We start from the raw sequence: 16,589 nt of genomic DNA on the forward strand, positions 1-16,589 counted from the left end.
TCTGAGTCTTGTCTCGAGTCTCTGAGGTGCGAGTCTGAGTCTTGTCTCGAGTCTCTGAGGTGTGAGTCTGAGTCTTGTCTCGAGTGTCTGAGGTGTGAGTCTGAGTCTTGTCTCGAGTGTCTGAGGTGCGAGTCTGAGTCTTGTCTCGAGTCTCCGAGGTGGGAATCTGAGCACTTGAGTACAGGTGGAGTATTTATATCTGTCAGACTAAGGAAACAGTTACATCTGCAAAAAACAAGGTAGATGTAAAATCCAGATGAAACCAGTGTGACAGCAAGTCCATCAAGGATGAGTCTGAGTCAAGATGCGAGCCAACTGTGTTGAATTGTGGAGTCAGAGAGTGTCCGAGTTGCATCAGTCAAGGGAAAGTATGAGTCAGATAAGTGCAAGGCTGAGTCGAGTTGCGAGACAGTGAAGAGCAAGTCCAAGATGTATTGCACATCAATATAATGAAGATAATAATCTTCATATTGCAGACGACTCATTAGTCAAATGCAGGTATCACAGAATAATAAGAGCTCTCCCGGGTTTCTCCTACGTCTACAGGTACTGTTGTACTGTAGGAAATGAATAGTTCTGGATTCAGTTTAGTAACAGTACTGTGCAGAACCGCACTGCCCGGTGGAAAAACGCTATTAGTGTCTCAGACACCGTGTTCATAAACGAGGCTTTCTCTCCGAACAAATCCATACCGACTCTCTCACGCTGAAAGGGCCAGTATGAGAGCTGAGCCTGTCTGAGTGCCCTGGAAGCTTCTTTATCAGCTGGAATGTTTTGGAGTTTGTCAGCGTCACATTCATTGTCTTTGCTTTATTTGGAAGCGTCTCTTTCCAAAGCGGAGTGTGCGAAGGTGCTGCTGAGGAACACCACGCCTTAGTGTTTAGACTGGGTTTAGCTCAGGCTATAACTAGGCCACCCCAGGGCCTTTTTCTGGTCCAGATGTGGAGCAGTGGTTTTGTGACCAGGGGTCAGTGTGGGAATATAAGGAGCAGAGTGACCCTCATTCAGATTTAACACTACACAACACTAACAATATAATCAACAACACTGTTCCAATACAATAAACACTTCCAACACAGTAACACTATTCCAACACAGTAACACTATTCCAACACCTTAATACTATTCCAACACCTTAACACTATTCCAACACAGTAACACTATTCCAACACAGTAACACTATTCCAACACCTTAACACTATTCCAACACAGTAACACTATTCCAACACAGTAACACTATTCCAACACCTTAACACTATTCCAACACAGTAACACTATTCCAACACAGTAACACTATTCCAACACCTTAACACTATTCCAACACAGTGACACTATTCCAACACAGTAACACTATTCCAACACCTTAACACTATTCCAACACAGTAACACTATTCCAACACAGTAACACTATTCCAACACCTTAACACTATTCCAACACCTTAACACTATTCCAACACAGTAACACTATTCCAACACAACACTATTCCCACACAGTAACACTATTCCCACACAGTAACACTATTCCCACACCTTAACACTATTCCCACACTTTAACACTATTCCAACACCTTAACAATATTCCAACACAGTAACACTATTCCCACACAGTAACACTATTCCAACACAGTAACACTATTCCAACACCATAACACTATTCCAACACCTTAACACTATTCCAACACAGTAACACTATTCCAACACCTTAACAATATTCCAACACAGTAACACTATTCCCACACAGTAACACTATTCCCACACCTTAACACTATTCCAACACCTTAACACTATTCCAACACAGTAACACTATTCCAACACAGTAACACTATTCCAACACCTTAACACTATTCCAACACAGTAACACTATTCCAACACAGTAACACTATTCCCACACCTTAACACTATTCCAACACAGTAACACTATTCCCACACAGTAACACTATTCCAACACCTTAACACTATTCCAACACAGTAACACTATTCCCACACAGTAACACTATTCCAACACCTTAACACTATTCCAACACAGTAACACTATTCCAACACAGTAACACTATTCCCACACCTTAACACTATTCCAACACAGTAACACTATTCCCACACAGTAACACTATTCCAACACCTTAACACTATTCCAACACAGTAACACTATTCCAACACAGTAACACTATTCCAACACAGTAACACTATTCCAACACCTTAACACTATTCCAACACAGTAACACTATTCCAACAACTTAACACTATTCCAACACAGTAACACTATTCCCACACCTTAACACTATTCCAACACCTTAACACTATTCCAACACCTTGACACTATTCCAACACCTTAACACTATTCCAACACCTTAACACTATTCCAACACAGTAACACTATTCCAACACAGTAACACTATTCCAACACCTTAACACTATTCCAACACAGTAACACTATTCCCACACAGTAACACTATTCCAACACCTTAACACTATTCCCACACAGTAACACTATTCCAACACAGTAACACTATTCCAACACCTTAACACTATTCCAACACAGTAACACTATTCCAACAACTTAACACTATTCCAACACAGTAACACTATTCCCACACCTTAACACTATTCCCACACCTTAACACTATTCCAACACCTTGACACTATTCCAACACCTTAACACTATTCCAACACAGTAACACTATTCCAACACCTTAACACTATTCCAACACAGTGACACTATTCCAACACAGTAACACTATTCCAACACCTTAACACTATTCCAACACAGTAACACTATTCCAACACCTTAACACTATTCCAACACCTTAACACTATTCCAACACAGTAACACTATTCCAACACAACACTATTCCCACACAGTAACACTATTCCAACACAGTAACCCTATTCCAACACCTTAACACTATTCCAACACCTTAACACTATTCCAACACAGTAACACTATTCCAACACCTTAACACTATTCCAACACAGTAACACTATTCCAACACCTTAACACTATTCTAACACAGTAACACTATTCCAACACCTTAACACTATTCCAACACAGTAACACTATTCCAACACCTTAACACTATTCCAACACAGTAACACTATTCCAACACCTTAACACTATTCCAACACAGTAACACTATACCAACACAATAAACACTTCCAGCACAGTAACACTATTCCAACACAGTAACACTATTCCAACACCTTAACACTATTCCAACACAGTAACACTATTCCCACACAGTAACACTATTCCAACACCTTAACACTATTCCCACACAGTAACACTATTCCCACACAGTAACACTATTCCCACACCTTAACACTATTTCAACACAGTAACACTATTCCAACACCTTAACACTATTCCCACACAGTAACACTATTCCAACACAGTAACACTATTCCAACACAGTAACACTATTCCCACACAGTAACACTATTCCAACACCTTAACACTATTCCAACACAGTAACACTATTCCAACACCTTAACACTATTCCAACACCTTAACACTATTCTCACACAGTAACACTATTCCCACACAGTAACACTATTCCAACACTTTAACACTATTCCAACACCTTAACACTATTCCAACACCTTAACACTATTCCAACACAGTAACACTATTCCAACACCTTAACACTATTCCAACACCTTAACACTATTCTCACACAGTAACACTATTCCCACACAGTAACACTATTCCCACACAGTAACACTATTCCCACACAGTAACACTATTCCAACACTTTAACACTATTCCAACAACTTAACACTATTCCAACACAGTAACACTATTCCAACACAGTAACACTATTCCAACACCTTAACACTATTCCCACACAGTAACACTATTCCCACACAGTAACACTATTCCAACACTTTAACACTATTCCAACACCTAAACACTATTCCAACAACTTAACACTATTCCAACACAGTAACACTATTCCAACACAGTAACACTATTCCAACACCTTAATACTATTCCAACACAATAAACACTTCCAGCACAGTAACACTATTCCAACACAGTGACACTATTCCAACACCTTAATACTATTCCAACACAATAAACACTTCCAGCACAGTAACACTATTCCCACACAGTAACACTATTCCAACACCTTAACAATATTCCAACACAGTAACACTATTCCAACACAGTAACACTATTCCCACACAGTAACACTATTCCAACACAGTAACACTATTCCCACACAGTAACACTATTCCCACACAGTAACACTATTCCCACACAGTAACACTATTCCAACACCTTAACACTATTCCCACACAGTAACACTATTCCCACACAGTAACACTATTCCAACACCTTAACACTATTCCCACACAGTAACACTATTCCAACACAGTAACACTATTCCAACACCTTAACACTATTCCAACACAGTAACACTATTCCAACACCTTAACACTATTCCAACACAGTAACACTATTCCCACACAGTAACACTATTCCAACACCTTAACACTATTCCCACACAGTAACACTATTCCCACACACTAACACTATTCCAACACTTTAACACTATTCCCACACAGTAACACTATTCCCACACAGTAACACTATTCCAACACAGTAACACTATTCCAACACCTTAACACTATTCCAACACCTTAACACTATTCCAACACAGTAACACTATTCCCACACAGTAACACTATTCCCACACAGTAACACTATTCCAACACCTTAACACTATTCCAACACCTTAACACTATTCCAACACCTTAACACTATTCCCACACAGTAACACTATTCCAACACAGTAACACTATTCCCACACAGTAACACTATTCCCACACCTTAACACTATTCCCACACAGTAACACTATTCCCACACAGTAACACTATTCCAACACCTTAACACTATTCGAACACCTTAACACTATTCCAACACCGTAACACTATTCCAACACAGTAACACTATTCCCACACAGTAACACTATTCCAACACAGTAACACTATTCCCACACAGTAACACTATTCCAACACAGTAACACTATTCCAACACCTTAACCCTATTCCAACACCTTAACACTATTCCAACACAGTAACACTATTCCAACACAGTAACACTATTCCCACACAGTAACACTATTCCAACACAGTAACACTATTCCCACACAGTAACACTATTCGAACACCTTAACACTATTCCAACACAGTAACACTATTCCAACACAGTAACACTATTCCCACACAGTAACACTATTCCAACACAGTAACACTATTCCCACACAGTAACACTATTCCCACACAGTAACACTATTCCCACACAGTAACACTATTCCAACACAGTAACACTATTCCCACACAGTAACACTATTCCCACACAGTAACACTATTCCAACACCTTAACACTATTCCAACACCTTAACACTATTCCAACACAGTAACACTATTCCCACACAGTAACACTATTCCCACACAGTAACACTATTCCAACACCTTAACACTATTCCAACACCTTAACACTATTCCAACACAGTAACACTATTCCCACACAGTAACACTATTCCCACACAGTAACACTATTCCAACACCTTAACACTATTCGAACACCTTAACACTATTCCAACACCTTAACACTATTCGAACACCTTAACACTATTCCAACACAGTAACACTATTCCCACACAGTAACACTATTCCAACACAGTAACACTATTCCAACACCTTAACACTATTCCAACACCTTAACATTATTCCCACACAGTAACACTATTCCAACACAGTAACACTATTCCCACACAGTAACACTATTCCAACACCTTAACACTATTCCCACACAGTAACACTATTCCCACACAGTAACACTATTCCAACACCTTAACACTATTCCAACACAGTAACACTATTCCAACACCTTAACACTATTCCAACACCTTAACACTATTCTCACACAGTAACACTATTCCCACACAGTAACACTATTCCAACACTTTAACACTATTCCCACACAGTAACACTATTCCCACACAGTAACACTATTCCAACACAGTAACACTATTCCCACACAGTAACACTATTCCCACACAGTAACACTATTCCAACACTTTAACACTATTCCAACACCTTAACACTATTCCAACAACTTAACACTATTCCAACACAGTAACACTATTCCAACACAGTAACACTATTCCAACACCTTAACACTATTCCCACACAGTAACACTATTCCCACACAGTAACACTATTCCAACACTTTAACACTATTCCAACACCTAAACACTATTCCAACAACTTAACACTATTCCAACACAGTAACACTATTCCAACACAGTAACACTATTCCAACACCTTAATACTATTCCAACACAATAAACACTTCCAGCACAGTAACACTATTCCAACACAGTAACACTATTCCAACACCTTAATACTATTCCAACACAATAAACACTTCCAGCACAGTAACACTATTCCCACACAGTAACACTATTCCCACACAGTAACACTATTCCAACACCTTAACACTATTCCCACACAGTAACACTATTCCCACACAGTAACACTATTCCCACACCTTAACACTATTCCCACACAGTAACACTATTCCCACACAGTAACACTATTCCCACACAGTAACACTATTCCAACACCTTAACACTATTCCCACACAGTAACACTATTCCCACACAGTAACACTATTCCCACACAGTAACACTATTCCAACACCTTAACACTATTCCCACACAGTAACACTATTCCAACACAGTAACACTATTCCAACACCTTAACACTATTCCAACACAGTAACACTATTCCAACACCTTAACACTATTCCAACACAGTAACACTATTCCCACACAGTAACACTATTCCAACACCTTAACACTATTCCAACACAGTAACACTATTCCCACACAGTAACACTATTCCAACACCTTAACACTATTCCCACACAGTAACACTATTCCCACACACTAACACTATTCCAACACTTTAACACTATTCCCACACAGTAACACTATTCCCACACAGTAACACTATTCCAACACAGTAACACTATTCCAACACTTTAACACTATTCCAACACCTTAACACTATTCCAACAACTTAACACTATTCCAACACAGTAACACTATTCCAACACAGTAACACTATTCCAACACCTTAACACTATTCCCACACAGTAACACTATTCCCACACAGTAACACTATTCCAACACAGTAACACTATTCCAACACTTTAACACTATTCCAACACCTTAACACTATTCCAACACCTTAACACTATTCCAACACAGTAACACTATTCCAACACAGTAACACTATTCCAACACAGTAACACTATTCCAACACCTTAATACTATTCCAACACAATAAACACTTCCAGCACAGTAACACTATTCCAACACAGTAACACTATTCCAACACCTTAATACTATTCCAACACAATAAACACTTCCAACACAGTAACACTATTCCCACACAGTAACACTATTCCAACACCTTAACAATATTCCAACACAGTAACACTATTCCAACACAGTAACACTATTCCCACACAGTAACACTATTCCAACACAGTAACACTATTCCAACACCTTAACACTATTCCCACACAGTAACAATATTCCAACACAGTAACACTATTCCAACACAGTAACACTATTCCCACACAGTAACAATATTCCAACACAGTAACACTATTCCAACACCTTAACACTATTCCAACACCTTAACACTATTCCAACACAGTAACACTATTCCCACACAGTAACACTATTCCCACACAGTAACACTATTCCAACACCTTAACACTATTCCAACACCTTAACACTATTCCAACACCTTAACACTATTCCCACACAGTAACACTATTCCAACACAGTAACACTATTCCCACACAGTAACACTATTCCCACACAGTAACACTATTCCAACACCTTAACACTATTCCAACACAGTAACACTATTCCCACACAGTAACACTATTCCCACACAGTAACACTATTCCAACACCTTAACACTATTCGAACACCTTAACACTATTCCAACACCGTAACACTATTCCAACACAGTAACACTATTCCCACACAGTAACACTATTCCAACACAGTAACACTATTCCCACACAGTAACACTATTCCAACACAGTAACACTATTCCAACACCTTAACCCTATTCCAACACCTTAACACTATTCCAACACAGTAACACTATTCCAACACAGTAACACTATTCCCACACAGTAACACTATTCCAACACAGTAACACTATTCCCACACAGTAACACTATTCGAACACCTTAACACTATTCCAACACAGTAACACTATTCCAACACAGTAACACTATTCCCACACAGTAACACTATTCCAACACAGTAACACTATTCCCACACAGTAACACTATTCCAACACAGTAACACTATTCCCACACAGTAACACTATTCCAACACAGTAACACTATTCCCACACAGTAACACTATTCCCACACAGTAACACTATTCCCACACAGTAACACTATTCCAACACCTTAACACTATTCCAACACCTTAACACTATTCCAACACAGTAACACTATTCCCACACAGTAACACTATTCCAACACCTTAACACTATTCGAACACCTTAACACTATTCCAACACCTTAACACTATTCGAACACCTTAACACTATTCCAACACAGTAACACTATTCCAACACCTTAACACTATTCCCACACAGTAACACTATTCTAACACCTTAACACTATTCCAACACAGTAACACTATTCCCACACAGTAACACTATTCCAACACCTTAACACTATTCCAACACAGTAACACTATTCCCACACAGTAACACTATTCCAACACAGTAACACTATTCCAACACCTTAACACTATTCCCACACAGTAACACTATTCCAACACAGTAACACTATTCCCACACAGTAACACTATTCCAACACCTTAACACTATTCCCACACAGTAACACTATTCCAACACAGTAACACTATTCCAACACCTTAACACTATTCCCACACAGTAACACTATTCCCACACAGTAACACTATTCCAACACCTTAACACTATTCCCACACAGTAACACTATTCTAACACAGTAACACTATTCCAACACCTTAACACTATTCCAACACAGTAACACTATTCCAACACAGTAACACTATTCCCACACAGTAACACTATTCTAACACCTTAACACTATTCCCACACAGTAACACTATTCTAACACCTTAACACTATTCCAACACCTTAACACTATTCCAACACAGTAACACTATTCTAACACCTTAACACTATTCCAACACCTTAACACTATTCCAACACATTAACACTATTCCAACACCTTAACACTATTCCAACACCTTAACACTATTCCCACACAGTAACACTATTCTAACACCTTAACACTATTCCAACACCTTAACACTATTCCAACACAGTAACACTATTCCAACACCTTAACACTATTCCCACACAGTAACACTATTCTAACACCTTAACACTATTCCAACACCTTAACACTGTTCCCACACAGTAACACTATTCCAACACAGTAACACTATTCCAACACCTTAACACTATTCCAACACAGTAACACTATTCCAACACAGTAACACTATTCCAACACCTTAACACTATTCCCACACAGTAACACTATTCCAACACCTTAACACTATTCCAACACAGTAACACTATTCCAACACCTTAACACTATTCCCACACAGTAACACTATTCTAACACCTTAACACTATTCCAACACCTTAACACTGTTCCCACACAGTAACACTATTCCAACACAGTAACACTATTCCAACACCTTAACACTATTCCAACACCTTAACACTATTCCAACACCTTAACACTATTCCCACACAGTAACACTATTCCCACACAGTAACACTATTCGAACACCTTAACACTATTGCAATATTGCGATTCCTCTGAACATTTAGTATCCAGTCCTGTTTTGTGCTGTTCCTGCTCACAAACGTACATCCAGCACAGCAGATGGAGAGGTGAACAATACGAACATCAGTTCTGCAGCTTTTCAGTAAATAACTGAACTAAACTGTTTTCTCTCTCTCTCTCTCTGTCTATCTTACTCTCTCTCTCTTTCTCTCTCTATCTTTCTTCTCTCTCTGTATATTCCTCTCCCTCTCTCTCTCTCTCTCTCTCTCTCTCTTTCTCTCTCTGCAGTTGCTGCGTTTGAAGCGCTCTCTCTCCTTCATGCGCAGTAAAAGTGTGGAGAATTTTTTCCAGCGCTCCTACAGTGATGTCCGGGTTCCCCCAGACTTCCTCTCTGACCCGCCGCCTCCGTCTCCGCCCCTGCCGGGGTCACCAATGCCTAGCGACGGCTCTGCCAACCCGTCCCCCTCTGTCAGCCCCAAACCCTCTTTAAGCCCCTCCTCCTCTTCGGTCCTGCAGCCCCGTCTAACCCAAACACACTGCTTTCTGGACTACGTCTTCCGCCGGCCAACCAGCTGCCAGCTCTGCAAACACGTCATTGTGGGTAAGCCGGTACACGTCTTAAAGAGCCCATGATGTCACATTTACATATGACCACCCTTTCAGCCTACAGCAGTTTAGCCCCACCCATTCAGCCTACAGCAGTTTAGCCCCACCCATTCAGCCTACAGCAGTTTAGCCCCACCCATTCAGCCTACAGCAGTTTAGCCCCACCCATTCAGCCTACAGCAGTTTAGCCCCACCCATTCAGCCACTGATTAGCCCCACCTATTCCCTTTGAAGTGATATTTAGTGCTGTTCCTGCAGACAGTCTGTATCAGCGTTATTGGAGCGAACGTTGTGTGAAAACAATCAAACGTTGTGCTGTTCCTGGCTGTAAGGAAGCAAATGGATCACTGCAGCTTCCAAATGATCCACACATCCACACAGATTATTTTCCCCCCACATTTCAGCTCAGACTGCTTTTTGAACAAGACACAATACAGAGTTACTGTGATTTTTCTAACTAATATAGCGACTTTGATTTAAATTTCTATTATTTTCTATAAATTGAATTTCAGACCTGTTTTTTTACCAAAAAGATCAGAATGTCCACTTTTTCTGGTATGAGGTTTGACCCCTGAATCTAGTGAGCCACTGTTTGGTCTAACTCTACAAGCAGTATGCAACTCTGTGTTATTAGGTCAAATTTCCGCTCTTAAAACTCTTAAAACTGCTTAACTAAAACTGTTTTTGATAATGTAGGCTACAGTTTAAACAAAAATGCAGCTCTTGCGATTTGAAAGTTGCGCTCTCTTAAATTGTGATTTTGATATAAAAACAATTCATCTTTCAGCCGTAAGTATAAGCATGTAAATATACCCAAAAGTACCCAAAAGTCCCGTAATAATCAATTGTGTAACTTATATATATTATACTTAACTTATATATATTAATTATATATAGACTAAGTGCTGTAAAAGTTTGTGAGCCACTGAAGATGTGAGATTGAGTATGACAGCTATGAGACGTGCTGTTCTGGTGTACTCCTTTGTTTTCTCTATGTCAAATATATTCTTCTTTTGTTTTTTTTTTTGCGTCGGTAGAGTTCTGTACCATAAGCGCAGGATAAAAATAGTTCAAAGAACAGAGACGGTGTTGAAAGCCACCATGGGTTCCTCTACCGATCACATTTGCATTGTAGCTAAATTTCATGACTGATAGGAAAAAGTTTACTAGTCTTGTTATTGTCACACAGCGGGGTTCCCCAAGGCTCAGTCCTCGGCCCATTTTTTTTTTTATCTTTATATATCCTCCATTTATATCTTTGGACATATTAACCACATCAACGAGCTTTTACAGTGAGCATTAGTATGTACTACATATTTACACCTACACCTGAGCTGCTGAAAATGACATATTTGTACCTTTTTATATACATAATTGCAATACATAAATATCTATATATAAAGATTACATTTCTTATATATGCATCGTGGCAGTGTATGCTGTAAGAGTTTGTGAGCCACTGCTCTGCAGAGTTTTCATTTTGGAGATGTGAGATTCTGTTTGACAGCTATGAGACGTGCTGTTCTGGTGTTCTCCTTTGTTTCTCTGTGTCGAATATATTCTTTGGTTTTCTGTACTGTAGGATGAAAATAGTTCAAAGAACAGAGACGGTGTTGAGAGCCACCATGGGTTCCTCCACCGTTTTCCTAATAGGATCACATTTGCATTGTAGCTAAATTGGGAATTTTTGTTCTGTCAGATTCGCTACAGTTTATTATTCATGCACAGTTTTTGAATTTTGAGCACTGTTCAAATGTGCAGCCACTTCACTCGTATTCCTGCTGCCTTTCTGTATCTTATTGTATCTTAAATTTAGGATGGTTTGGTTGGTACGTTGCTTCTTCTCTCTTCCTCTGTCCGTCCCTCAGTCTGTTTTTCTGCTTCCGCCCCTGTTGTTTCAAATCTCTGACATTATTGCTGCTTCTAAGACGACCACTTGTTCCCCTGGCCTCCTACCTGCTACTCTAACCACGGCCTGTTGTCTTTAATCAGCGACTCGCTCGTGGTCGAGTCCCTTCTGAATATAAGATTGCAGCTGTTATTGATTGCTGCTATTCTTGAAAAGTGGATTGACCCTTCAATTTCTGTCCTATTTCAAAACTCTCTTTTATCTCACAGTGTTTGGAACACTGCTGTTTTCAATTCAATTGCCCTGTTGATCCTCTCCAGTCCAGTTTCTGACCTGTCAACAGCACAGAAACTGCCCTGGTCGAGATGTCTAATGATTTACTTTCAAATGTTGAAACTCTAAAAAATTTCAGCCCCTTGTTTTTATCTTTTATATCCTATATATTCACACCTACACCTGAGCAGGTGTAAGTGGTGGAGAAGCCAGTGGAAACTATTTGGCTGTTTTTGGTTAACTAAGCTAAAACCCATGAATTCTATATGCTGTGATTTAATTTACAGCCCTAATCATCGCTCTGGCTTTAACTCAGAACATGAAGCTCCAGTTCAGTGAGACTCAGCAGCTGCCAAATCTCTAAACCTCTACCGATCACATTTGCATTGTAGCTAAATTTCACGACTGATAGGATAAAATTTACTAGTCTTGTTATTGTCACGCAGCGGGGTTCCCCAAGGCTCAGTCCTCGGCCCATTTTTTTTTTTTATCTTTATATATCCTCCATTTATATCTTTGGACATATTAACCACATCAACAAGCTTTTACTATCTGCTGTTGTGTCGGACGTATATGGTTGTCACAAGGAATTATTAAAGAATAAACAGACAATGGCTATTCAGTTTTATTCAGTTTAACTTGCACACACTGTTCTCCTCTTTACTGGATCATTTTCCCATGGAAAAAGTTACCATTGTGTTTCCATGATAGTGTGTTTTAGATCACGTTATCGTCATGTTAATGCAGCATACACATTAATTACTTCTAACTAATTAGTTTGAAACTAAGTAGTGTAGCTAAAGACTCAGTAAAGACTTTACACACAAACTTACGTACAAAATTAAACAAAATCTGTTACCCACACCCAAAAAGATGGGTCTTCAAGTGTTCTTTAGCAAAGACAGTGGCTCTATAGAGCCATGAACACTCAAAGGTTCACTGTATGGTGAAATGGTTCTTCATATCAATGGAGAATGTGTTGTATATGGTTCCATATAGAACCTTTTTGAAAATGCTTTTATATAGAACCAAAAAGGTGCTATACAAGCTTGACATTGTAACAATAGCAAGAACCATTGTTTTTACTATAGAACCCTTGAAGTACCATCTTTTTTAAGAGTGCAGTTTGATTCCTCTTTATTTATGATGGTCATTGTCACAAATACTGGTTCTAGATCAGGACTCTGAATGAGGTGAATACAAACCCTGTTGTCTAAATGTCTGCCCACAGTTTAGTTCATGTTTGTAGCTCACAGTAAGTCATGCTGAGCTCCAAACCACACCGGCCAGTCTGCTCCACTGTAATGTAGACCTGGATGTGGTTTTAGCAGCAGAGAGCTGTTTTGAGGATGTGTTTACAGAAAAGATTTGGGTGACTATTGACCTCAAGTGTTTGTTGTCAGTGTTAGCCACATAGCTGTAATAATGTAATTATATGAATATGGTCATTGCTATTGCTCAGTTGGACTCAAAAGAATTGATCATAATATAGCTGAAATAATATACTATGATTACGGTAAAGCACAACTTCCGCAATACATTCAACAAATTAAAGATATATATATATAAATATAATACACAGACATATCGCTGTTGTTGGAACAAACCTTTGTATCTCCAAAATGGTAACTTTACAGGAGAAGGAAAAAACCTACTTTATTTTAATGTAAGTCAGTGGAACCAGAGTTTATTACAAGTCATTCTGGGCCGGTTCTTTTGGTCCATTCATCATTAAATTTACATACAATGTAAAGGGAAACAGGCATTTTCACATTCCAAAAACTAAAAAACAAAAATGGAGGTTTTCTTCTGACAGCAGCAATATGTATTTATAGCTTGTATATATATATATATATATATATATATATATATATATATTTATATATATGTACCATAGAATTTAGAGGGAGCAATGCTAAACTTAAAGGGAAAATTTTATACCTTTATTATTTTTCCAGTGTTTGCTCTGTGTGGAGCGTTTGTGTTGTCTGCGAAGGGCCGAGGGGTCTCTCTGTTTTAGTCAGACTCAGTGTTTGATTGTCCTCCCTGAATTATTATGCGTGATGGGAATTGTTCTATCTCTGCCTCTGATTGGACGTCTGTGCTGTTGTGATTTGGCTCAGTATGAGGCCGTCTCCTCCCTGACGGGCTCATCATCGATTCAAATAACGTGATCGGTAAATTTGTGGTATAATTGAGTCGATCGCCCTGTGTGCCCCCCTCTCTCTCTCTCCCGGTGTCTGTAGGGAATTCTAAGCAGGGCCTGCGCTGCAAAACCTGCAAGATAGCAGCTCATCTGTGGTGCACCTCAGAACTCTCACAGCAGCCATGCCAGGGCAAAGTAAGGCTCTCTCGCCCTCTCGCCCTCTCTTTCTGTGTCTACCTACCTATCTATCTATCTGTCTGTCTGTCTGTCAGTCTGTCTGTCTGTCTGTCTGTCTGTCTATCTATCTACCTATCTGTCTGTCTGTCTGTCTGACTGACTGTCTGTCTGTCTGTCTGTTTCTATCTATCTATCTATCTATCTATCTATCTATCTATCTGTCTGTCTGTCTGTCTGTCTGTCTGTTCCTATCTATCTATCTATCTATCTATCTATCTGTCTGTCTGTCTGTCTGTCTGACTGTCTGTTCCTATCTATCTATCTATCTATCTATCTATCTATCTATCTATCTATCTATCTATCTATCAATCTATCTATCTGTCTGTCGTGTCTGTCTGTCTGTCTGACTGTCTGACTGTCTGTTCCTATCTATCTATCTATCTATCTATCTATCTATCTATCTATCTATCTATCTGTCTGTCTGTCTGTCTGTCTGACTGTCGGTCGGTCTGTCTGTCTGTCTGTCTGTTCCTATCTATCTATCTATCTATCTATCTATCTATCTATCTATCTATCTATCTATCTGTCTATCTATCTGTCTGTCTGTCTGTCTGTTCCTATCTATCTATCTATCTATCTATCTATCTATCTATCTATCTATCTGTCTGTCTGTCTGACTGTCTGTCGGTCTGTCTATCTATTTCCATCTGTCTATCTATTTCTATCTGGTGTGTGTGTGTGTGTGTGTATATATATATATATATATATATACACACACACACACATTTTCTTGTTGGCTGTAAGTGGAATATAGAAGGACGTTTGTTGTGTAATTTGGGACATTTTGGATTTCACATGCAGAAACTAAAAAAATAAAATGTTTTTGTGATTTATTTTTTAAAAGTGAGGCTTAGTGTTTACGTGTGGTCTCTCCTTCTCTTCTGTGTTTTCTCAGGCTGGAATGTTCAAGAGGAACTTCAGCACTCCTCAGCTGGCCAGCGATCAGCCGAGCGCAGTGAAGGACACTCAGAGCACACAAGGTGAGTGGACAGTAACGGAGGGGTGTCGGAAAGGAATAAAACATTTAACAGGGAACAAAAACAAAACCTGAGAGTATTTCTCACAGAACATAATCAAAAACAGGAACGGGAAATGTTTTGTTTCTTATTCTTCATTCAGTGTACGTTAACTGTCACAAAATATTTTATTAATTATTTTAAAAGCCCCAGGGAACCGAAATAGCCACTCTTATTTCACCAGCAGCCAGTTACACCAGCTGAACGGAACTTTGATTGTAGCTTGGTTTGAATGTAAACTGACAACTGCGTTCAGGTTTACGAGCTATTAGAATTTAACTGGTTGCACCAAATAACAAACTTTTAACGTAACTTCGTTATAACTTATATATAGACGGTGTAAGATCTGCTGTAAAAATCTGTTAAAATGGCTGGTCCATTTGATTGACCAGAAAACTTGCAAGAAAGGCAAATCATTTGGCATGATGTCATCAGTATATATATATATATACACTCACCAAGCTCTTTATAAGGTACTTTTACCTTGTATCTACATTCATTATCAGCTCCACTGACCATATAGTTTCACTCTGTAGTTCTACAGTTACAGACTGAGCAGGTACTAT

The 16,589-nt window shown here is 39.1% G+C and overlaps 1 protein-coding gene across 1 annotated transcript in view; it reads left to right on the forward strand.

The window, feature by feature from the left end:
- LOC118804995 (SH3 and cysteine-rich domain-containing protein 2-like) overlaps positions 1-16,589 on the forward strand; it is a 39,279-nt gene that overhangs the window by 8,461 nt on the left and 14,229 nt on the right. Inside the window, exons 2-4 of the mRNA XM_036565587.1 lie at positions 10,185-10,497; positions 14,871-14,965; positions 15,903-15,987. Of these exons, the coding sequence (XP_036421480.1) occupies positions 10,185-10,497; positions 14,871-14,965; positions 15,903-15,987 (493 nt within the window). The remainder of the gene's footprint in view (positions 1-10,184; positions 10,498-14,870; positions 14,966-15,902; positions 15,988-16,589) is intronic.

This window comes from Colossoma macropomum, unplaced genomic scaffold (genome assembly GCF_904425465.1).
Source record: "Colossoma macropomum unplaced genomic scaffold, Colossoma_macropomum, whole genome shotgun sequence".
NCBI lineage: Eukaryota > Metazoa > Chordata > Actinopteri > Characiformes > Serrasalmidae > Colossoma > Colossoma macropomum.